This window comes from Oncorhynchus tshawytscha, linkage group LG16, assembly GCF_018296145.1.
Source record: "Oncorhynchus tshawytscha isolate Ot180627B linkage group LG16, Otsh_v2.0, whole genome shotgun sequence".
Taxonomy (NCBI): Eukaryota; Metazoa; Chordata; class Actinopteri; order Salmoniformes; family Salmonidae; genus Oncorhynchus; species Oncorhynchus tshawytscha.
Window position 1 is genome coordinate 9,684,806 of NC_056444.1, and position 25,791 is coordinate 9,710,596.

The 25,791-nt window shown below is 42.8% G+C and overlaps 1 protein-coding gene across 1 annotated transcript; it reads right to left on the reverse strand.

The window, feature by feature from the left end:
• Positions 1 to 11,769: 11,769 nt before the first annotated feature.
• Positions 11,770 to 22,805, reverse strand: LOC112215299 (solute carrier family 22 member 17). Its single transcript, XM_024374221.2, has 10 exons — positions 22,250 to 22,805; positions 20,921 to 21,448; positions 18,627 to 18,730; positions 17,337 to 17,491; positions 16,534 to 16,699; positions 15,908 to 16,023; positions 15,680 to 15,785; positions 14,977 to 15,200; positions 13,768 to 13,879; positions 11,770 to 13,613 (listed from the first exon to the last, which is right to left on the reverse strand). The coding sequence occupies exons 2-10, from the start codon at positions 21,386 to 21,388 to the stop codon at positions 13,337 to 13,339; spliced, it is 1,728 nt and encodes a 575-aa protein (XP_024229989.1). The 5' UTR covers positions 21,389 to 21,448; positions 22,250 to 22,805; the 3' UTR covers positions 11,770 to 13,336.
• Between the last annotated feature and the right edge of the window lie 2,986 nt (positions 22,806 to 25,791).

Sequence of the window (25,791 nt, forward strand, 5' to 3'; positions counted from 1 at the left end):
TCCTGCCAATGTTTGTCTGTGGAGATTGCATGGCTGTGGCTCAATTTTGTCACTGACTAAAATACAGTAGAATAGAATACAGTTTTTACATATGAGATGAGTAAAGTAGTATGCAAACAGTATTTTAATATTATTAAAGTGACTCGTGTTCCATTATTAAAGTGAACAGGGATTCCAAGTCTATGTATATAGGGCAGCAGCCTCAAAGGTGCAGGGTTGCGTAACCGGGTGGTAACCGGCTAGTGATGGCTATTTAACAGTCTTATGGCCTTGAGACAGAAGCTGGTTTTCAGTCTCTTGGTCCCAGCTTTGATGCACCTGTACTGACCTCGCCTTCTGGATGGGAGCAGGGTGAACAGGCCGTGGCTCGGGTGGTTGATGGCCTTGATGATCTTTTTGGCCATCCTGTGACATCGGGTGGTGTAGGTGTCCTGGAGGGCAGATAGTTTGCCCCGGGTGATAAGTTGGGCAGACCGCACCACCCTCTGGAGAGCCCTGGGGTTGTGGGCAGTGCAGTTGCTGTACCAGGCGGTGATACAGCCTGACAGGATGCTCTCAATTATGCATCTGTAAAAGTTAGAGAGTTTTAGGGGCCAAGCCAAATTTCTTCAGCCTCCTGAGGTTGAAGAGGCGGTATTGCGCCTTCTTCATCACACTGTCTGTGTGGGTGAACCATTTCAGGTCGGCAGTGATGTGTACGCTGAGGAACTTGAAGCTTTGCACCTTCTCCACTGCGGTCCTGTCGATCAGCTCCTTTGTTTTGTTGAGTGTCAGGTTATTTTCCTGGCACCACTCTCCCAGGGCCCTGACCCCATCCCTGTAGGCTGTCTTGTAATTGTTGGTAATCAGGCCTACTACTGTTGTGTCATCTGAAACCTTAATGATTGAGTTGGAGGTGTGCCTTGTCACGCAGTCATGGATGAACAGGGAGTACAGGAAGGGGCTGAGCACACACCCTTGTGGGGCCCCTGTGTTGAGGATTAGCGAAGTGGAGGTGTTGTTTCCTACCTTTAACACCTGGGGTGGCCTGTCAGGAAGTCTAGGACCCAGTTGCACAGAGCGGGGTTCAGACCCAGGGCCTAGAGCTTAATGATGAGCTTGGAGGGTACAGTACTATGATGTTGAATGCTGAGCTATAGTCAATGAACAGCATTCTTACATAGGTATTCCTCATCCAGATATTCTTAGGTAGCAGAATTACTTTTGCTTCCATCCAGGCCTGGGGACACACACTTTTTAGTAGGCTTAAATTGAAAATATTAACAGCAGCACCTCCACCTTTGGCATTTCTGTCTTTTCTGTAAATGTGATTAGCTTGTATTGCTGCTACTGTATCTTCAAAGGTATTGTCTAGGTGTGTTTCAGAGATATGTCAGAATATGAATGTCATATGTTACTAGCAAATTATTGATTTCATGAACCTTGTTTCTTAAGCTACATATGTTAACGTGGGCTATTTTGAGAACTTTTATACTGGGATGCTTACTTGTTTTCATTGCTTTTACTGGGAAGCTTAGCAGAGGTAGATATGTTCATGTTATTTATGTTGGTGCAGGGTAAGCTGCACACAGTGGACTTCCTACTAGGGCACACCGCCTCAGTGCTAACAGTATAAATCTGGTTCATAGGCACATGATTACTGCATACAATATCTGTAGGATCAGCAGAGGCATTCAGGGCAGTTAGAGGGACATCAATTAGGCTACTTACATTTTGTTTACCAATGCCTCTAGTATAATGTATATTTTCTAAAGCTTTATGACCACTCAGTATCACAATGGTAGGGATTAACTGAACTGGGCTTTGGGTCATTGATAAGTAATTGTCTCCACGCAGCCTTATAATGCTGTGAAAGGATCCAGGAACCTAAATGATTTGGGTGGATCCCATCCTCCTTATAAAATGTGTTTTATTTCTAAAAGGTAGGCGTTTTCAACAAAAGTTACACCCATTGAGCTGCAATAATCACGTAGCCAGTTGTGAAGAGAGAGAATCCTGCTAAAGCGTTCAATGCCACGAATCAGAGAAGGCTCAGGGGAGCATCTCTGGGGAGTTTCTCCCGTTATTTTCTGCAAATTCTCTCAAGCTCTGTCAGGTTGGATGGGAGTGTCGCTGCACAGCTATTTTCAGGTCTCTCCAGAAATGTTTCTTTAAGTCGGGCTCTGGCTGGGGCACTCGAGGACATTCAGAGACTTGTCCTGAAGCCACTTCTGCGTTGTCTTGGCTTTGTGCTTTGGGTCATTGTCCTGTTGGAAGATGAACCTTCTAGTCCGGTCTGAGGTCCTGAGCACTCTGAAAAACATCCCCACAGCAGGAGGCTGCCACCACTATGCTTCATCGTAGGGATGGTGCCAGGTTTTTTCCAGACGTGACGCTTGGCATTCGGGACAAAGAGTTCAATCTTGGTTTCATCATACCAGAGAATCTTGTTTCTCATGGCCTGAGAGTCCTTTAGGTGTCTTTTGGCAAACTCCAAGCGAGCTGTCATGTGCCTTTTACTGAGGAGTGGCTTCCGTCTGGCCACTCTACTATAAAGGCCTGATTGGTGGAGTTCTACAGAGATGGTTGTCTTTCTGGAAGATTCTCCCATCTCCACAGAGGAACTCTGGAGCTCTGTCAGGGTGACCATCGGGTTCTTGGTCACCTCCCTGACCAAGGCCTTTCTCCCACGATTGCTCACTTCTTCCATTTTAGAATAATGGATGCCACTTTGTTCTTGGGGACCTTAAATGCTGCAAAAATGTTTTGGTACCCTTCCCCAGATCTGTGCTTTGACACCACCCTGTATTGGAGCTCTATCTCAATTTTGAGTCTCATACCAAAGGGTCTGAATACTTATGTAAATAATATTTCTGTTTTTATGTTTAATAGATTTGCAAACATTTCTAAAAACCTATTTTCGCATTGTCATTATGGTGTACTGTGTGTAGATTGATGATAATTATTTTGTAAATTCATTTTAGAATAAGGCTGTAATGTAACAAAATGTGGGAAAGGGGAAGGGGTCTGAATACTTTCCAAATGCACTTCTAATTGAGCTGTTCTTGTATATTAATGTTCTGTATTATGTCATGTTTCATGTTTTGTGTGGAACCCAGGAAGAGTAGCTCCTGCTTTAGCAAACAGCTAATGGGGAGCCTAATAAAATACCAAATATGTCTGGAGAAAACCAGGCACCACTCATCACCCGTCTAACACCACACGTACCGTGAAGCATGGTGGTGGCAGCATCATGCAATGGGGATTCTTTTCAGCAGCAGGGACTGAGAGATTGGTATGGATAAAGGGAACAATGAATGGAGCCAAATACAGGAAAATCTTAATGAGAACCTGCTTCAGAGATCAAACGACAGACTGGGGGGGGCAAAGATTTACGTTCCAACAGGACAATGACTGTAAGCATACAGTCAAAGCAACGCCGGAATGGCTTCAGAACATGAAAGTCCTTGAGGTGGCCCAGCCAAAGCCCAGACTTGAATTCCATTGACAATATGTGGAAAGACTTGAAGATTGCTGTTTACCGCCGCTCCCCATCTAACTTAACAGAGATTGAGAAAATCTTCGATCCAGATGTGCAAACCTTATACAGACATAACAAAGAGGTGTCAAAGCTGTAAATGCCACCAAAGGTGCTTCTTCAAACTATTGACTCAAGGGTGATAGTTCTATTTTTCATTTTCAATACATTTGCAAATATTTCTAAAAACATGTTTTCACTTAGTCATTATGAGGTATTCTGGGTGAATGGGTGAGAAGAAACTAAATATTGGATCCATTTTGAGTTCAGGCTGTAACACAACAAAATGTGAAATAAGTCAAAAGGGTATGAATACTTTCTGAAGGCACTGTGTACATCGAAAAGTAATATACTTCCTAAAAATACTATTTAAAATTGAATTAAAATATCTCATTGTTTTTGACTTTAGTTAGAATAAAGTGTAAACTATATTGTGTTTTAATCCTACAGAATAAAGATACTTGAAGCATAATATAATAGCTTACTGCATGTGATATGACAATGGTGTCTACTGCTTAATGTATGTTAGATCCAAGTCATGTTTATAATTTCACCCAGGTTGAACTAATACACTATTACCAGATTGCCCAAACATGGTTAGTTGGATTCCTAGGTATTCATAGGGAATGAGTGGGTTTCATGGTCTGTGTCTCAAAGACAGAGAAAAAATCCTTGATTTTACAGGCTTTCACTTCAATATTTATGTTTTATCTCTTGTGTGTTTTTATTTCAATATACAACATATTGTATGTTATCAGTTGAAGACATTCAGTTGTACAACTGGCTGGGTATCCCCCTTTCCCTATCTTAATGCCTACACAATGCATTAGTTCTCACAATTTACCAGTAGGGGGATGAGAAGCCAGTAAAGAGGTGGGTAATGGTACCGCTTATTTTCTACCTTCCCCAAGTGGACAACATTGGAAGTACCTAGGAGGTCACACACAGTTTTCACCCTTACTGTAGGCAGGGGGAAACAAGACAGGGAAAGGGGGATACCTAGTCAGTTGTCCAACTGAATGTATTCAACTGAAATGTGTCTTCCGCATTTAACCCAACCGCTCTGAATCAGAGAGGTGCGGGGGGGGCTGCCATAATCGACATCCACGTCTTCGGGACTTGGGGAACAGTGGGTTTAATGCCTCGCTCAGGGGCGGAACGACAGATTTTTACCCTGTCAGCTCGGATGTGTTTCCTTTTTTTAAAATTGAATTTTGAATTACAGGTAAATATAATATTTTACTCCTCAGTGGGAAATGGAGGTTCCTGTATTTACCATCTGCAATCATTTTGGGTTGATCAGTACAGTAATGTAATTAATTCCAAATATTAATAAAGCAGAGAACTGTTTCAGTAGTCTACATGTCTCATTAATATGTGTGCATTGATGTGACCCGCAAAAAGAAAACATGCATGGTGTCTTTATACAGTAAGATATGTAGCCATGACCTCTTGCTTAGGTTAGTTGTCCATCATTTATAATTATAAACCTCCCATTGACATTGACACGCCTAAAACAGTTGGCCTTTATGTTGTAACAGACGTCATGTGTTTGAAAGGGTAGCAGGGCTCTTCCGAGACACTTGTTCCATGCTTTGACACTCCCTCCAGTGTTATGGCAAGGTACAGCAATATGGCATGACAAAAATTATTTTAATTTTACTAGGCAAGTGACGGCCTACACCGGCCAACTTTGGGCCAATTGTGTGCCGCCCTATGGGACTCCCAATCACGGCCGGTTGTGATACAGCCTGGAATTTAACCAGGGTGTCTGTAGTGACGCCTCAAGCACTGAGATGCAGTGCCATAGACCGCTGCGCCACACGGGAGAATTGACTTTGATATTTCTGCAGTGACGCATGGGAGTGAAGTAGCCCAGGTTTGGGCTAATTATACAGTGGTAATAATTACATTGAAGTAAATCCCTTGCAAGTAGAACTTGTGTTTTGCATGCAGCAAAGCAAGCACAACTTCAAAGGATCAATGCAAATAGGAGATGTGTCCACACACACGACTGTCAAAATATGCTTTTGAAATTGACAGAATTCCCCAGCCCCAACTGGTGGTGGAGCTGCAGGTTTTAATGAATGATCCTTTAGGATCGTTTAAAGAGCAAGTTAAGATTCAGCTTCGCCCTAGTACTGAATCAAAGCATTTTCAATTTAACTGCTTTTGATTATTGGCAGAAAAATAACAGCTTCTACATTTACATTTATGTTATAAAATCTGAGAGAAAAAAAAATGTCATCTGATGTCAGAATCCTAAAATATTCAAAACAATTGAATATAGATAAGGGCACCTTACCTCCAGCGGCTAACGAGAGCAGCCTAGCTTGTTCTGAGTTGTTCTACTTGCTGTGGAGAAGTATTTTTACTTGCTGTAGAGGAGCCTGCTAATTATAGGACCTGATGCACGTCACGTCTACAAGTGAAGACAATAATCAAACACTCCCATGAAAGTCCACCATTCCTCATAATATGATAAATACACACAGAACCTGCTACAAAGTTATTTGTTTAACATTATGTTAAGAGTTTTCAAAATGCCGGTTATTCATTAGAAATCTGTGCTAGATAATAATATCCTGATGTATCAATGCAGCTTTGTGCCGTTTCACTCATTTCAACATCATTCAACTTAAGTTATAAAGAAATTATAATCAAAGAATTGTATTTGTGTATTTATTTCCAGATCAGCTTTATCCTTGTCTGACCAAGTAGAGAGATGTTATGTTATTGTGAGTGGGCACAATACAGATATTACAGTATACCCTCTTAACATTTTGAGGATGTATCTGTCACAAAGATTGTGTAACGTAAATAAATAACATGTCCAAAATGCTTTATTGTTGTGAGTAGTTTAGGCCTATATTGTTTGCGCTTGTCCAATTCATTGAAGGTTATTAAGAAGATATGATTAGCGAACTCATTAGGGAAGGTATTTTGTAATTAATGTGGCTAGATTTTGTTAGCTGAAGAATGCAGAAATCCAACATGTCCTGAACAATCCTTTCCTTCTTAATCACGATGTGTTGACAGATACTGTGCTCAGAGCTGTGGCCTCTCTTTATAAAGACCGGTGACACTTTTAGTGCTGATATGTCAGGAATCCCACTGCCTCAGTTATTGCAGTTGAGTGACTTTGATTTGATTCATTATTGCTTAACAGTTTAAAGAAAAACTGATGAAATGCAGAATTTACATTAATAAAAAATTGCATAGAAAATAGTGTGTGTAAGCCAAAGGTGGGATGTTAAAGAATAATGAGACGTAGGCCTAGCTGTTGCCGTCTCACAAGTTGATGGATTGTGAAGTGTAACCTTAGCCGGAACGTTCCACAATCTTTATAGAGGGTGCCAATAATTGTGTACCTGACTATGTGTAGGAGGTGTCTTTAATAATGGGGATGTAGCTGTTGCTGTCTCTCAACTTGATGGTTTGTGAGGCGTAACCGTAACTCGTATTTACACCACATTGTTTCCCTTCCTTTGTCCTTCAGTACAAATATAACCCAGTGAAATTCCTGCCGAGTGCCTTTCTCTGATTGAGGTGGACAGTGTGTGAAGTACATTGATATCTGATCTAGATTAGGTGCTATAAGTGTTTTATCAGAGATTAATCCTACCACATGCCTGATTGTCCAGGTCATGGAAATGAAACTCTTTTTGAGAAGCATTCACTACAAGTGAAGGGATTTGGGGGAATGACGAGTAGATGAGAATGTCGATGCTGATCTTAAATTAATTTGGGGGTAATAGGTCGTTTTCAATAACATGCCACAGTGAGGTGTAGAGCGTTTGATTTGCCTGCTCAAAATGTTTAGAATGACAGGAAATGAGCTTTTACAATGGGAAAATATTCATGTCAAAATGTGTAGCATAGCAGGGGGTGCTTGCTCGAACCTTTCGGGGGGGGCTCGTGAAACGCCACGGTCTCTGATGACTAAATTACGGTAGATAACGTTAGCTAGCATTTACATTTACGAAAAACATAACATTACATACATAGCTACCGGAATGTAACGTTCAAAGACACATCTCACAGTGAGTGAATATATATTTTTTGTGCATAATATAAATTCCTTACTGCCATCTCTGCAGACCATGACTAACGTCCGATAACTATACAACGTCTTGAGTGGCACCTTTCGAAACCCCCATTTCTCATTGGTTCCTTTCGAAACCCCCATTTCTCATTGGTTCCTTTCGAAACGCCCATTTCTCATTGGTTCATTTCGAAACCCCCATTTCTCATTGGTTCCTTTCGAAACGCCCATTTCTCATTGGTTCCTTTTGAAACCCCCATTTCTCATTGGTTCCTTTCGAAACCCCCATTTCTCATTGGTTCCTTTTGAAACCCCCATTTCTCATTGGTTCCTTTCGAAACCCCCATTTCTTATTGGTTCATTTTGAAACCCCCACTTTTCCAGAGAGATGTTTGATCTGGACCCCAATCTGGGTTAAAGAGACCTACATCTCCGCTAAAACCGTTGACGCCTGCGTGCCGTTTTCAAGGGATTGTTAAATGTTAACTATTTGGTTGTAATATAACCTCTTGAAGAGCATTGTCAGACCTACACATTTCAGATTATTCCATGCAAAAAAATAATTGAGCACATTGAGCTCTATCAGAGTTATACAGCAAGTAACTGCATGCTATTCATGATGAGTAAACATCAATGATCATGTAATTTCAGATACGGATATCTCTCAATATTGGCCATCATTAATTGGATATTTGAGTGAAATAAAAAGTGAACTATACTTGACAAGTATGAGTGATTTTGCTAAATGTCCCATCTGTTTTCCGTCTCTGCCTGTCAAGCAGCAGAAGGGCATTTGCAGTGGTAACGTTAGTGTTAGCTGATGTTTACTTTGCAAGTTACCGGTAGAAACGTTGTACAGTTGGCTAATAGCGGTAAGTGGACCTAATGTAGGCCTACCTAGCTAAATTAGCTAAAATGTTCCCCTTTTCAACATTGGGTTTAATTACGATTGCTGCTGACAGACATAATATAAGGCTACATTGTTTGAAGGATCACATCAAATTGGCTAGCTATCTAAAAGATCACGTCAGTATGGCTAGTTAACAAGCCAACTTTCAGGGGATAAACTTGCCATCTATAGTGGTGATGACAGTAGTCAGACAATTTTACCAGGACACGAGGATGTCACTCTATTTCCCAAATCCTATAATATCAGATGAAGCAAACTAAATGATGTTGTTTGCTTAGCTTCACGTATCTGAAATTACATGATCATTAATGTTAACTGATCATGAATAGCATATAGCTACTTGCTGTATAACTCGGATGATGGAGATACATTTGCGTAATTGTTTTGCATGGAATAATCGGACATTTGTAGTTCTGACTATGCTCAATAGATGATATTATAACCAAATAGTTCTAACATTTATTTAACAATCCCTTGAAAACAGCCAACCTGGTCTCAGAGCATTTCGCATGATTCTGTACGTAAATCTAGGACACTCAATTTAGTATATGTTATGTTTGGCACGGTTACATATAGTGGCGATTTTAGTATGTACATATTGGTGGGGCAGAAAATAATAATTATGTGGGATGCATGCCCTCAAAGCCACTACACAACATTAAACAATACATTAATTGCACTATAACTGTGACAAACGGTACCCACAAACTGTTAGGGCCTAGGTAAAGCTGTCCCAACAGCAGAGTCCCAACAGTAGTCCATAAGGGGATGACAAGCAGATAAGAGGCAATCCAGAATTTTGATTAAGACATTAATGAGCGAGCTAGGATGGACGTAGTTAATATAATTATTTGTTCAGCACTTTTGAAATGTACAGCAACAGAATTCAGAACATGAGCCGTTCTTACAGTGCTCTCCCTGTACACCAAGTCAGAACCGTAGGATAAATAAAGGAGGCATATAAGCAGACAATGAAAGCTCTTACAATATTCGATGATTACATTTCTCAAAAACAGGTTATAGGCTACATGTGCACCAACAAGTCAGAACAGTAGGAGAAATTAAGAGGTGAAAGTATACCAAATTATTAGGATGAGGCAGATGGGCTACTAACAGCTTACTACACAGCATACACTTAGTATTACTTTCTTAACTACAGTATACATATCTCCCTGGAATATTACAGCATACAATACATTTTGGGACTCACCTTGCTGTGCTTTGCTCACTTGGTGAGGTGTCGCGGCGGTCCTTCGTGGGCAAATTTTGTCATCAAAGTCTGGCATTCTCTGGATTTATGATACTTTCAAGACAACTGGGAACCCGAGAAGAAAAGAAAAAAGGTAGATTCATGATGACGTCAGTGATCTTCAGGTCGTAGCTCTAGAAAGAGGCCCGAGTTCCGAATTTACAATTCTGAGTAGGATTAAAGTTCAAAACGTATCAGCACACTATTCTCATGCTTAATTTCAAGGTCAAAATACACATAGAGGGAAAAGTACATAAAAAGGGAATTACGTTTTGTGAAGTAAATAAGATATTGCCATTCCTGTCCGACAAATAATAACATTGAAATGACGTTGCTGTCTCAAGTTTTATTAGTCATATGTACAGGATACACATGGTATAGGTATACACTGTCCAACTAAATGCTTACTTGCAGGTTCCTTCTCGACAATGCAACAACAATGAGAAATAATACAAAATAAGAATTTGAACATAAAGTAAATGGCTCAGTAGAACAGAATAAATATTTTAGCATAAGTATAATACAGGAAGGCACATTTTATATTTACACATGTATCAGGGAAGGGGTGATTGGGGGGCAAGTGTTTAAGTTGTGCAGTATTAGCAATAGTAAATAATAGTCTGGTAGCAGCAGTTGTGATGTGTGTGTCTGATGGCTTGTAGATAGAAACTGTCTCTAAGCCTGTTGGTGTCAGACCTCCAGCTTCAATACCATCTGCCCAACATTAAGGGAGTATGAACAGCTCATGGCTGGGGTGTGTGGGACTCCCTGGATGGGAGCACGGTCCCAGTGATGTACTGGGCCGTCTTCACCACCCGCTGGAGAGCCTTTCGGTCGTGGACAGAGCAATTCCTGTACCAGGCCGTGATGCAAATGGTCAGTACGCTGTTGATGGTGCAGCTATAGTATTTGGAGTAGACCCCGAATGGCATGCTAAATTTCTTCAGCCGCCTGAGGAAGTAGAGGCGTTGTTGCGCCCTCTTGACAAGAGGGGAGGTGTTGTTGGTCCATGTTAAGTGATGTGGACGCCGATGAACTTAAAACTGCTGACTCTCTGCTGCAATCCCGTTTATGTGGAACGGGGTGTTCCCTCTACTTCCTCAAGACAACAATCAACTCCTTTGTTTTGCTGACTTTGAGGGAGAAGTTGTTGTCCTGGCAACACAATGCCAGTTCACTTACCTCCTTAAAGGTTGACTCGTTGTTGTTGATTATCAGGCCTACAACCGTTGTGTTGTCAGCTAACTTGATGGAGTTGGTGTGGTGCAAAGCCACACAGTGGTGGGTGAACAGGGAGTACAGCAGAGGGCTGAGGACACCCTTGGGGGGACCCCTGTGTTAAGAGTCATTGTGGAGGAGGTGTTGTTGCCAATCCGCACAGCCTGTGGTCTGCCCGTCAGGAAGTCCAGGATCCAGTTGCAGAGGGTAGTGTTCGGACACAAAGCTTTTGAGCTTGGAGGGTACAACAGTGTTGAATGCTGAACTATATTTACTCTTTTGAGAGTTTTCCTTACGTCAACCTTGGGAGAGTGAAAACACCTAGTCGTCCGGAGCAGCGAGAGTCTTCCTGGATGGCTCGGTATTGTCTGCCTCGAAGCGAGCATAGAATGTGTTCAGCTCGTCTGGGAGGGAGGCTTCGGTGGGAACCACACAGCTGGATTTGCCTTTGTAGTCCATGATAGCCTGTAGTCCTTGCCACATGCGTTGCGAGTCTGAGTTGTCAAACATCGATTCAAGTTTGAGTTTGTATAATTTTTTTGCATCCCTAATGGATTTGCGGCCCTCGTACCAATCGTTATCAGAAACACTTTGAAACATCTCTACGTTGTTTTCTGGGGGGAAAGGTATGCGGAACAAAAAGTAAATGATACAATCTTAAAACCAATATCCAAGATCAATAGGATGATCTGTTAGCTTCCTGACGACAAGACATCCATCAACACAGACAAGACATCCATCAACACAGACAACGACATCCATCAACACAGACACGACATCCATCAACACAGACAAGACATCCATCAACACAGACAAGACAGACAACAACCCATTGTTTACTTAACATTTTATTTTTTGATTCAATCAGGTTATTAAAGTTATTAACATAATTACATTGCTGTTATTGCTTAATAGATCATCTTAAGGAGCCAGCAATGTCTAACAACATATTACTGTCGTCAAGTTACTCATAGTTATTATCATCATCAATAATATCCATATTATTATCAGATTTGTTTAGTGCATTTTAAAGAAACTACCAAAGACCTGCAGTGGGAGGTGTCCCCCCCCACACACACACCTCTGCCCAGAGAAGGTTCTGGAGTAGATCCAGTCAAAGAAAACATCAAACAGCTAGGTCCTGAATGTTTCAAATAAGACATACAGGACCAAATCCTTGCAACAAGGTGCCTGTTATGCACATCACCATCACTCTATTATAGTGAGTTCCTGTATTCTAAACGGAGAAATACATAGCCCAGGTCTGGAAACAGCCCTTAGACCTTACCCCCTAGCCTAGGGCCAAGATGCTTGTGGAGATCTGAAAGGATCAGAAAGGTATAAGCAATATCCTAATAGCTTCACCATGCCGCATGATAAGCTGGATGGGTTGTTGTACCTAGCCTATCCTTTCAGATCAGGGCCTAAGGGGTGGGGGCTTGGCCTGGTTTCTGGACGCGGCTATAATTCAATGCTGCAAACTGTTTGCGGCATTTCCCCACAATAATATTTAGCGTAGAACTGATACAATATAGAAATGTGTGTCCATTTTCTACCATACATTTCTATCTATCAAAAGGTTTTCAGCTCTGAATGCACAGGCACGCTCCCTATGTCTTCAGGGAAGCCGAGTAAGACAGGTTTGACAGCCTAGACGATCAAGATCAATGACCCATAAACAGTACTGGCTCCAAGTCACATCTGGAAATTGAATTCATATCGTTTTATCACATCCAACCAAGTCTGAGGAACTACAGTACATTTAAATGTCACTTTCTCCATCTTTTGTTATTCAACGGATTGTAAGGACTCTTGGGTTTAAGGAAGGAGCCTATTAGTATTTATTTAATGCAAGTTCAAAGTTTCACCAAACTACCCTCAAGTATAACGTTACTCATAATGAATCTTCAATCAATATAATTTCCCCCAATGTCTTTAAGAGCAGTAGACAAAATTGCCCTCATCTTGTCTTAGTACGATGCTTTTCGATAATACAAAGTACCCTTCCAAAAACTTCCAGAAACAAAACTTTTTTTTATAAATAGATAACCTAGCATTCATAAAGTTAAAGAAACTACGTTGTAGGTATTTACAGGACCGTTTCCATAACATACCTGCCTCTACCTCCGTGAGCTGTGTGTGATGCCATACTCTGCCAGATAATACACCTATCAAACGGGCCTCTCTGATGGTGGCAGACGGGAGCATGGGCAGAACGCATCTGCTCCCTTTCCTGACACACAGGCCTTATGGGAAAGGTGAGGGGAGGTGTGGGTCCCTTCAACCACCCTCCTTCATTGGCTCAGCACAACTTCTTCAGCAGACAGCTGACCCTCTTCTCCCTTGCCATCTTCCTCTCCGCGACCTGCTGACACTCTGGGCTGGTGTTATGACATGCTAGGTCTCTGGGTTGGGGGTGGCCAGCAGGGGCACGTTGTCCCTCCTCCTCCGGCCCAGCGGGGGGCGTCGGTACTGCTCCCCGTCGGCCAGCGTCTGGGGCAGTGGTTTCCTCTTGCTCTCGGGCAGCAGCAGGATGGAGAGCACGGCCAGCAGGGCCAGGGAGGAGTACACCACGTGGTGAAGGAAGTAGCCGTAGTGGTTGCGCAGGTCCATGAGCGGCGAGGTGAGCCGACCCACACAGCCCAGGGCCAACACCGTGCCCACGCCAATGCCCCTGGACCAGAGGGTAAAGTTCAAAGGTTAGTGATCTCCAAGCCAAAAATGACACCCATTAATATGAATATTAGGCCTAAATAATACATCTAATACACGGAACAAGCCTAGATGAGGAAGACTCGTGTGACAGTCTATGAGTTGCTGGTCCTTACCTGATGATGGTGGGCATGATCTCTGCTGTGAAGAGGACACAGAGAGAGGCAGCCGCCTGGGAGGAGAAGAGACCCATCACTGAAAACACAGTGATGGCCGCCTCACTTAGATCTGAGAGAAGGATAGGAGGGAGAGTTAACTTAGGACTGAACTCCACAGACTGACTGGCTGGCGATTACATCTGAAACTGAGACACGACTTTGACATTACTGCCACGGCAGTGTCCTTCATGAACTGGTATACCACCATTCAGCCACAAGGTGGTGCCATGCAAAAATAAACTGTGCTTCCTGTATTCAATGTCAATTGAGAAAATGATGGAGTCGTAACTACTTCATGACATGTGGTCTCCTATGAACTGAATTACATTTACCCTCTATGTATTCCAGGTGAGGACTATTTATGTGTACCTAACTACGTGTATTCAAGGTGAGTAGGTTGAATTTGGCCCCTAACTATGTGTATTCCAGGTCAGGAGTAGGTAGAATTTGGCACCTAACTATGTGTGTTCAAGGTGAGTAGGTTGAATTTGGCCCCTAACTATGTGTATTCCAGGTCAGGAGTAGGTAGAATTTGGCACCTAACTATGTGTGTTCAAGGTGAGTAGGTTGAATTTGGCCCCTAACTATGTGTGTTCAAGGTGAGTAGGTTGAATTTGGCCCCTAACTATGTGTATTCCAGGTGAGGAGTAGGTAGAATTTGGCCCCTAAATTTTTGTATCCCAGGTGAGAGGTAGGTAGAATTTGGCCCTTAATAAGCACTGACACAGGATTATATGTTTTAGTGGATGAAAACATATCTGATCCTATATCAGTGGTTAAGGGACTATTTCTACAAAGCATTATGCCAATCCGTATTTGAAACCATAACAAAACGGCCACCCCGTCTCTGTTTTGGTAAAAAGCTGAGGGATGAGCCTGGATAAATGGAAACACTCAAATGCATAGACAGAGCTATGAATGCAAGGACTGACCATCAATGACATCAACATTATAGTTTTAACCATGTTTTAAGGTTATACAGCGATTGTTTACAAACATTGGAGTAAAACAAGTTTATATTTTGGCTTCTGATGGGGTATAACAGTTGAACTAAACTCATGAGGCATTTTAGTTATATTCTTCAAGATTCAATGGGTATAAATCATTAATTTACAAGTCCAAAAATGGGTGTAGTAACTAAAGATTCTACCTTGAACGCCAACTTACACTCCATCAGTCCGAGGAGAATCAGAGATGCCAGCCCTGTCATCGTCATGGCGAGGAGCAGGATACCACGTCGACCACACCTGTTCACGGTTGCCCATAACAACAGCCAGGCCCCTCCTCCCGCACAGACAGAGAGTAGATAGGTCCAATAGAAGCTGGGGGCAGTGCCTCTGACATCACCGCGGAACGAGCTGTAACAGTGACTAATGCCATGGGAAATGAACCTGACAGACAACAGGAGAAGATGGAGAGGGAGAATCATGGTCTGATTGGCAACTACTGTATGAATCCTATGGGTGCCAACCTGTAAAATGTTGATAGAAGCAAGGCCAAACCTTTACATTACACTATATGTAGCATACATACTACTATGATTGATTACCAAAATGTCGTTATATCTTATTAGTAAACGGTGTAGTTATTATGTAGTTACACAAAGAAGTTAAACTTTCATGTACTGTATTTGTATTTATTAGGGATCCCCATTAGTTCCTGCCAAGGCAGCAGCTACACTTCCTGGGGTCCAAACACATTAAGACACTTACATTACATATAAAAACTAAAGATAAAACAGTACATCATGTAACATTATTACACCACTACATATCTACTACTGGTAGACCTACTACTATTACTATGTGTGCAGCTAATTAAAGTCTGACATGTGAGGGCAAACTTCAAACAACACAGTTAGGTGACTTACGAGGTGAAGCCGAGCACACATATGTTTTTCCAGATGTTCCTGCTGTGTACGAGCTCTGGGAAGGACAGATGTGGGCGAGTAGAGGGAGATAGCTCGGAGTCCAGCTCTGAAATAATGACAACACCACAAGTCACACTGGAGGCATCAGCAGAGAATTGTTTTTCTAATAAAAGTCATAAATCTCATGAAAAGACCCACACAAAAAAATACAAAATGGTTCCCACACACCTGTGAAGCTCTCGTCATCCCTCCCTCTATCTCTTCTTTCACTGAAGGAATTCAGATCAGCAGATCTCTCGGAGAGGAGGAGCCAGCGAGGAGACTCAGGAAATACTCCTGGAATACTGAAACAAAAACATATTCATGTCATTTTCTCCTAGCTTCCTTCTAGGTTGAAGATAACAACGGTTAAGACAAGAGGGTTGTAATTAAGTCATAAGGCATGACAATCCAGGGATTACAGTGTGATAACTCCTGATAAAGGGCTGTTCTTAAGAAGAATTTTAAATAATGGGACCAGCGATGCTATTTAGCTTCCACATGGAATTATTAGGTTCTTCAACCTAGGATCCATCCCAAGCTATTCTCTCCCCTGGAACAGCAAAGTTCATATTTCATTTGCTTTGTGTTCAATTTACTATTTGCAATAAAAGGTCATGAGGAGTGTGGGAGGGACACTGCACCTTGAAGCCAAATGCTAATGTATTCTGACTTGAGTTAATGGCTGAAATCAATACAATGCCGGGATGCTCTCAGCAAGTCAGTTTGCATTTACTTCTTTAATGAAATGACTACCATATTCCCCTTCCCCCTTGTCCATAAGTTACTATCCCACAACACACACACACACTCACCCATAGGTGAGGAACAGAGAGAGTGGTGCAGCCCCAGTTCCAAGTAAGCCTCTCCAGGACTGGTAACCCAGAGCAAAACCCAGCAACAGCAGCTCCCCAGCAACTGTAGTTAGTCCTGCCACCATGGTGACTAACAGACGTAGTGAGGGGTCACAGAGTTCAAGACCTGTCAATCAAACACACAAGACAAAACAATGAATGATAACAAAAGATCAGCAGTGGTCATCATGGCAGTAGACTTTTGATGCTTTTGTTTAGAGCCTTTTGTACTATGGCTCTGTGTTTTGACCAATCATGTGACGTGCCTGGATTTTAACTTTTTTTTATCAAACTCCCTTTTTTCTCCATATGTCAGATGGTTCAGCATCATTCTCAGGAAATTGTTTTCATTTTTGGAGTTATTCTCATTTCTGGATAAGGCTTGAAATACAGAATAAAATTATGATATGTCACATGACTGCGCAATACACATGGCCCTAACTATGACACCAGTATGTGAGACTACTCACGTGTGATGTAAAGGCCCTAACTATGACACCAGTATCTGAGACTACTCACGTGTGATGTAAAGGCCCTAACTATGACACCAGTATCTGAGACTACTCACGTGTGATGTAAAGGCCCTAACTATGACACCAGTATGTGAGACTACTCACGTGTGATGTAAAGGCCCTAACTATGACACCAGTATCTGAGACCACTCACGTGTGATGTAAAGGCCCTAACTATGACACCAGTATCTGAGACCACTCACGTGTGATGTAAAGGCCCTAACTATGACACCAGTATCTGAGACGACTCACGTGTGATGTAAAGCGTGAGGTAGACACCGGCGCTAGCAGCAGCCAGGCAAAAACGCATGGCAATAAAGAATGGGGGAGCGGTAGAGACGCACACAAGCACGCCAAATACCACTGAGAGGGTCAGAGAGGTGAGTAGTGTCTTCAACCTGCCCAGTCTGAGGAAAACATAGAGAAGATACAAAGCTCTGTTTTAGTAGTTCTTAAACACTGTCCGGTTTCATGGAAAGTAAATCCATATATAGGCCTCTTAAAAACAGGTTTAAAAACCAAGTTAACAGTCCTGGTTTATTGAGTCCAAGAATAAAAAAAAGTAAATAACCAGGGTCATTTCCATGTAAATACATAGTTATTTAGGGACATTTAGTCTAGAAATATATGTACACAATGTTCATTCAACCACATTTCTGGATTCAAGTGCAGCCCAGACCTGAGTCTGGATTCAAGTGCAGTCCAGACCTGAGTCTGGATTCAAGTGCAGCCCAGGCCTGAGTCTGGATTCAAGTGCAGCCCAGACCTGAGTCTGAATTCAAGTGCAGCCCAGGCCTGAGTCTGAATTCAAGTGCAGCCCAGGCCTGAGTCTGAATTCAAGTGCAGCCCAGACCTGAGTCTGGATTCAAGTGCAGCCCAGGCCTGAGTCTGGATTCAAGTGCAGCCCAGGCCTGAGTCTGGATTCAAGTGCAGCCCAGACCTGAGTCTGATTCAAGTGCAGCCCAGGCCTGAGTCTGATTCAAGTGCAGCCCAGGCCTGAGTCTGATTCAAGTGCAGCCCAGGCCTGAGTCTGGATTCAAGTGCAGCCCAGGCCTGAGTCTGGATTCAAGTGCAGCCCAGGCCTGAGTCTGGATTCAAGTGCAGCCCAGGCCTGAGTCTGATTTAAGTGCAGCCCAGGCCTGAGTCTGGATTTCAAGTGCAGCCCAGAACTGAGTCTGGATTCAAGTGCAGCCCAGAACTGAGTCTGGATTCAAGTGCAGCCCAGGCCTGAGTCTGGATTCAAGTGCAGCCCAGGCCTGAGTCTGGATTCAAGTGCAGCCCAGGCCTGAGTCTGGATTCAAGTGCAGCCCAGGCCTGAGTCTGGATTCAAGTGCAGCCCAGGCCTGAGTCAGAATTCAAGTGCAGTCCAGGCCTGAGTCTGGATTCAAGTGCAGCCCAGAACTGTCTGAAACTGTCGTTGAAAGCGTAATTTGATGATCTTAATGAACTGAATCTGGTTGGCTAATTACATTTGCTTCATCTCACTTTAAATCCACAAGATCCTCCCCGGTCTGACCCTTTGTATTTATCAGCTCGTCTCACCTGTCAGCTGCAAAGCCCATTCCCAGGCATCCTGTCAGAACGCCCAGGATGAAGGACACCTCTTCGACTGGGACCAGCCAGTACTGACCACACACCAAATCCCACTGGGAGAGGAAAGGAAAACAACGAGGTGGGAAACCAACAGAAGGATACAGAAAGGGAAGAAACAGTTAAACATTTTGTTATGCACAATCACTCCATCAATAGGTCATTTTTCCAGATCATACCATATTGTTTTTAAATTTCAACCAAACTACAGTATATTTAAATGTGATTTCAATCATTTCCTTTCAGTGTTTGAAATGACTTGAGTGTGACTTTGTTATTACATCTCAAGAGCTCTGCATTTTCTACTGTTGAAAGCTAAGTGATTATAATTATCTACAGAGATAGCATCGTTTTTGGGCACAGTCAGGGAAGCTGCTGCTAACAATACCTTATGTTATTGGAACCTATGCAGGGACGCATAAAAGCCTGTCAAATACTATCACTCATCCTCACTGGTCGGCATAGATGCACTGTATAGTAACCTCACACATGAAAGCATAGCGGATGAGGTGCTTGGTGTGGGAGAAAAGAAAAAATGCAAAACCTGCACACAAGGAAGTTCACAAACTGCCCAAACCGGTTATAAACTTGACTCGAAAGCATTATAATGCCCTTGGCCAAAACCTTTGCCTTGCATTTTTCCCCTCTTATAGTAAACGTCCTCATGTCAAAGGATCATATAGGCTGCCATGGTGTTACGAGGCAGCTGCTTTAAAGGTGCTTCGTTCAGTATTCTACTGAAACCTTATTGAATAAAGGCGTGTACTGATCAGAGCTTTTCTGTTCTCCGTGAGAAGTTACTGAAGAAGCATCGTGGTGGTAAAAGGTAAAATACACTCTGAAACCAACCACTAAATCAGGCCTTGTGTCTATGAAAAGACTAACTGAATGATATTCCTGCCATCTATAGGCGCATGGAAACACCGCTGCAGTAGTCTGTCTCTTCAGTTAGAGTGACTCCTTGAGACCAGTGTATGTTCAGTTAACCACAGAGGGCAACAGGCCCACAGAACAGCTTACAGAAGAAGCATTGGGTATGCCACCCGCGCCACCACGCATTGGAATTCAAAACAAATAGAGAGTCGGTCCACAGCGAGCCAATTGAGAGCTTAAGACATCCATGGAAAAATTGGGTGTGGTGGACATTTGTCAAGAGTTCTGCCAAAGACATTAGGCCTGGTGCGTCATAAGGCATTGTAGAACAAGTACACACAACAGTAAATGAAGAAAGGCAGGATGAGTTTGGTTGTACATTTCCCATTTACTTCCCTCTACGTGACTATTTATAACATAGGCCTACTTCATCAAAGCTGTGTTAATGGTGAAAGCGGTTTTTACTGTTGACGTGATTTTGACAGTTACTTACAGGCAGCTCATTGGCAAGTAAGTTCGTTTTTTCCCCTTCATATTACAGTACACCTACTGTAATCTAATTACGGTATCAAAGCAAGTACCGTGTAATGACATACAGTACACTACTGTAAAATGTATTATATTATATCGTAAAGAAAAAGTAAATACAACTGTAATCGGAATGAATGGATCAATGGATGAAATTCATTGAGGGGAGGGGGTTTGTATTTCACAGTATTTTAATGTAATTACAAGGGATACACATTACAGCATATCTATAAATATGTGGGGTATTATATCACTTGCACTTCTAGAGGCCTTAACTTATTCGGGATCGGTGTCTCATCCACGGGACGGTTGAGATAATGTAGGCTAATGCGATTAGCATGAGGTTGTTAGTAACAAGAATATTTTCCAGGACATAGACATATCTAATATTGGCAGAAAGCTTAAATTCTTGTTAATCTGACTGCACTGTATAATTTACAGTAGTTATTACAGTGAAAGAATACCATGCTATTTTTTGAGAATGCACAGTTTTGAACTTGATAAGTTATTAATAAACAAATTAGGCACATTTGGGTAGTCTTGATACAAAATGTTGAACTGAAATGCAATGGTTCATTGGATCAGTCAAACTTTGCACATACAATTTACAGTACGCTGCAGTTAAATATTTCAAAGTATTATACTAATGCTAATACCAAAAATTACTGTATAAATTACAGTTTTCTGTTACAGTGCATGTAAGGGTATCAGAACTTCACTGAAGAATGCATTGTATCATTGTTAAACAATCATTCCCTGCTCCCCTAGGAGCCACTTGGATTCTGAGACCGGGAATTACAAACTAATCAAGAAAACAATGAAGCCGGCAAAGTTCCTTGAGGTACCTCAGTAACAATGTTAATCCTCAATCCTTCTGTGACATTGTAGTCCCAGCCAGCTTCACAGTTTTCCACCCCGGACTGGCTACCGTTGATATACTGCTTGCACTGAGACAGCCCCCCGCTGTCCCCCACTCTGTCCCCCTTCTCCCAGGGCAGGGACGCGTTAAGGATCTGGGCGGCAGGCAAGGGTCCCGGGAGGCGACAGTGGTGGGGTGAGGTGAGGGTAAGCAGGGCGTCCGAGGAGAGAAGGAAGGCCAGGAAGAGATTGGGCAGGATGGAGAGACCGATGAGCATCCTCTGCTTCTTCCTCCCCAGGGCCAGGACCATCACCTCCCCTGTGGGAGGCAGGGAGGGGGGATGTGGGAGGGAGGAGGAGGGAGTGGGAGATGAGGGAGTGGGAGAGGAGGGGAGGGAGGAAGGGGGAGGTGGACAGGGGGAAGGGGAGGGGAGGGGGGACTCAGGTGATGTCATGACTGAGGACCAGAGAGGCTGTGGTCACTTCTTAGATGGACTGGGAAATATGGGGAATATCTGTGGTGGGAAAACATACACAAATATTGACAAGCTTGGATTCACCATTACTACTTTCTCCAAAATATATTATTAGCTACAGTATACAGTTCACCTGCAGAATAAGAATAAATAGCTCTGTGAATGGATCTGCTTTCTTATTTATCTACAGACTTGAACAGTCAGTTTTACAACTTTCACCTGCATACTTAATTAATCACAAAGTCTGGCAAATGATATCTCCAATCAATCCCATAAAAGAGCGTAGAGGGAGCAATGCCAACCGCATGACATAATGTTTAGCCAAATATTCGATTGGTGGAAATACCCATTCCATTACTGGGTAAAAAAAGAGAAAACGTTTTTATCTGTAGCATGACTATAACACGTGTAAGAAATACGTTGTACAGTTATATTTTATAGCCCAAGACCATGGAAGGTTTTTGGACACGTCTATACTATCAGCCATAAGGGCATGGTCCATTATACTGGCAAGGCCATGAACTAGGCTACTGCTAAAGGAATGAAGTTACATAATAGGTTTTTCAAACAGGGGAAAGTACTGCATCGAAGGAAAAGAGCCAACGCATATTGTAAGAGGTTTTGAGCAACACAAAGCACCAGAAAATAAACATTCCTAACATTATTGTGTAACATTGTAACATGAATAAAACTGGCATGGTGGTGACATAATCCGTCACTGAAACAAACGCACGCACGCATCTGCCCGGGGCAGACAGCAAAACACATTATTTTGTAAATATACAATATTGTCACAGGCTGTGTGGCATGGGGACAGTTGCAGCAAAATGAATGACGTACCCCTTTCCAGTATTATTATAGTCGTCGGATATTATAATAAATCCACTGGGTTAACGATTGCCCATTGTCACTTCCGAACGACCGTTTTGGTAAATCCAAAACACTGAAGGGGATAAAGGGAACAGTTCCGAATTGAGTTGAAATTTCACCGCATTATCTCAACTCTTCCTATGCGTCTTCTCTCTGTCGGCTTGGGCTATTATTCCATCCTGTGATATATAGGCTTCTGTCCCGGGGTGGTGTTATATGAAGCACTGGAAACTAAAGTCCTGCCAGAGATGATAACGCAGGGCTTCAACATTGACACCCACTGAAACCTAGTTTAGGAAGCAATCCGTTTTGCTGTATTGGCAGACAGGTTGATGCTCGACTTCTACCGTCCCTGATTTCTAACATTGTTGCTCGACCGAAGTATATGTCCGCCGACATGAAACAAAGAAATTCAATATTAAATTATTATTTCTGACATCATCTTAAAGGGGACGGGTCACATAACTGCTGGCTGGCTGGCTGAACGAGGCGAACCGATCATTTCTGTATCTGGGACAAAGAGGTCTGCATTGGTAGAAGCGATCTCCAGACTCGTGAGAAATCGGGTGTAGTCGTTGAGGGGATGTCCCCAGTTTTCACTGCAAATTGAGTCATCTGCCGCATGGTGGGGCCATCCATCACAGATTATTCTCAAGGTTGAAAGAGCTCGCATTATGCGCTGTATTATAAATGGACTGTCCAGATTATTTTGTCATTTGCATGGAGAGCATATTGTAGATATTCCCATCGTGCCTCTACCCTTGGGCACACTGTGCCGTCCTACTTCTCACACCAGTGTAGCGAATTCAGGGGAGTAGCCTGACCAGGACTCGAACACAGGTCCCTGCAATTGTCCATCCAAAAACGTACAGTAGGAGGTCTGAACCACTTGAAGATATCATAAAGTGATCATTAGGTCGTGTAATTACCCATTCCTGCTTTAAGTGCGTAATTACCCATTCCTGCTTTAAGTGCGTCCCCTGCTATATTCGAACAAGTCATTTAGGATCATACCGTTGGTACACGCTTTTGATGGCTGCACTTGGGTCAGAGCCGGTCCCTGCTATTCTGCTACCATAGGGTGAAACCAAAAAATGCCTCTCCCTGCAAAACTAGAATAGTCCCAGTAAGCAAAATGAAGTTGAAAAGACGTTAAAAAAAACGTATTTTCTGTACTTTGATATCAGGTACATTTTCGGTTCTAAATGAAAGTTGAAAATACGTATTTTACAGACGTTGAAAATATTAATTTTCCGGGTGTTGAAATCAGGCTCATTGTTGGTTCTGAATGAAATGTAAAAACAAGTTATTTATATATGTCTATGTTTGTCCAGACAGGACAAAATCTGAACCAAACATAGATATATATGATTCATTCAGATTTGGCCCGCAGCAAAATGGGGATATCAAGGCCGGTCCCGAACTGCAACAAAAAAAAAGATGTCCAGAAGGCGTCGGAGTCTGTCCGTGCTTACTGAGTTGTAGGCAACACTGTTGCCTGAAATTTAATTTAATGAATGCCCATCTATCAAATCAAATTTTATTTGTCACATACACATGGTTAGCAGATGTTAATGCGAGTGTAGCGAAATGCTTGTGTGCTTCTAGTTCCGACCATTGCAGTAATTTCTAACAAGTAATTTAACAATTTCACAATTACCTTATACACACACAAGTGTAAAGTAATGAAAAAGAATATGTACATAAAAATATATATGGATGAGCGATGGCCGAATGGCATAGGTAAGATGCAGTAGATGGTATAGAGTACAGTATATACATATGAGATGAGTAATGTAGGGTATGTAAACATTATAAAGTGGCATTGTTTAAAGTGACTAGTGATACATTTATTACATCCAATTTTTTATTATTAAAGTGGCTAGAGATTTGAGTCCGTATGTTGGCAGCAGCCACTCAATGTTAGTGGTGGCTGTTTAACAGTCTGATGGCCTTGAGATAGAAGCTGTTTTTCAGTCTCTCGGTCCCGGCTTTGATGCATCTGTACTGACCTCGCCTTCTGGATGATAGCAGGGTGACCAGGCAGTGGCTCAGGTGGTTGTTGTCCTTGATTATCTTTTTGGCCTTCCTGTGACATCGGGTGGTGTAGGTGTCCTGGAGGGCAGGTACTGCAGTTTGCCCCCGGTGATGCGTTGTGCAGACCTGCTGCCCATTGACACAAGCCTACCAGACGAGCTAAATAAATTATGTTTGCTTCAAGGCAAGTAACACTGAAACATGCATGAGAGCATCAGCTGTTCAGGACGACTGTGTGATCACGCTCTCTGCAGCCAATGTGAATAAGACTTTCAAACAGGTCAACATTCACAAGGCCGCAGGGCCAGACGTGTACTCCGAGCATGCGCTGACCAACTGGCAAGAGTCTTCACTGACATTTTCAACCTCTCCCTGTCTGAGTCTGTAATACCAACATGTTTCAAGCAGACCACAATAGTCCCTGTGCACAAGAACACTAAGGTAACCTGTCTAAATGACTACCGACTCGTAGCACTCACGTCTGTAGCCATGAAATGCTTTGGAAGGCTGGTCATGGCTCACATCAACACCGTTTTCCCAGAAACCCTAGACCCACTCCAATTTGCATGCCGCACCAACAGATCCACAGATGATGCAATCTCTATTGCACTCCACATTGCCCTTTCACACTGCCCTTTCACACCTAGACAAAAGGAACACCTACGTGAGAATGCTATTCATTGACTACAGCTCAGCGTTCAACACCATAGTGCCCTCAAAGCTCATCACTAAGCTAAGGACCCTGGGACTAAACACCTCCCTCTGCAACTGGATCCTGGACTTCCTGACGGGCAGACCCCAGGTGGTAAGGGTAGGTAACAAAACATCCACCACACTGATCCTCAACACAGCCCCCTCCTGTACTCCCTGTTCACTCATGACTGCACAGCCAGGCACATATCCAACACGATCATTAGCTTTGCTGATGACACAACACTGATCACTGACAATGATGAGAAAGCCTATAGGGAGGAGGTCAGAGACTTGACCATGTGGTGCAAGGACAACAACCGCTCCCTCAACGTGATCAAGACAAAGGAGATGATTGTGGAATACAGGAAAAAGAGAGCCGAGCACGCCCCCATTCTCATCGATGGGGCTGTAGTGGAGAAGGTTGAGAGCTTCAAGTTCCTTAGTGTCCACATCACCAACAAACTAACATGGTCCAAGCACACCAAGACAGTCGTGAAGAGGGCACAACAAAACCTGTTCCCCCTCAGGAGACTGAAAAGATTTGGCATGGTTCCTCAGATCCTCAAAAGGTTTTACAGCTGCACCATCCCTACGGTGAAGCATGGTGGTGGTAGTATCATGCTGTGGGGATGTTTTTCAATGGCAGGGACTGGGAGACTAGTCAGGATAGAAGGGAAGATGAACAGAGCAAAGTACAGAGAGATCCTTGATGAAAACCTGCTGAGTAAAAAACCTGAGTAAAGGATCTGAATACTTTTTTTTATTTTTTAACTTCACCTTTA

Excerpts from the sequence above, each read along its gene's own strand:
- LOC112215299 (XM_024374221.2), bottom strand. The coding sequence starts at position 21,388 with ATGACATCACCTGAGTCCCCCCTCCCCTCCCCTTCCCCCTGTCCACCT. Across the intron at positions 16,700-17,336 it reads CCTCACGCTTTACATCACAC|GTCTTGAACTCTGTGACCCC; the intron begins GTGAGTCGTCTC and ends TTTGATTGACAG. Across the intron at positions 13,880-14,976 it reads TCTCCTCGGACTGATGGAGT|ATCTAAGTGAGGCGGCCATC; the intron begins GTAAGTTGGCGT and ends TCCTTCTCTCAG.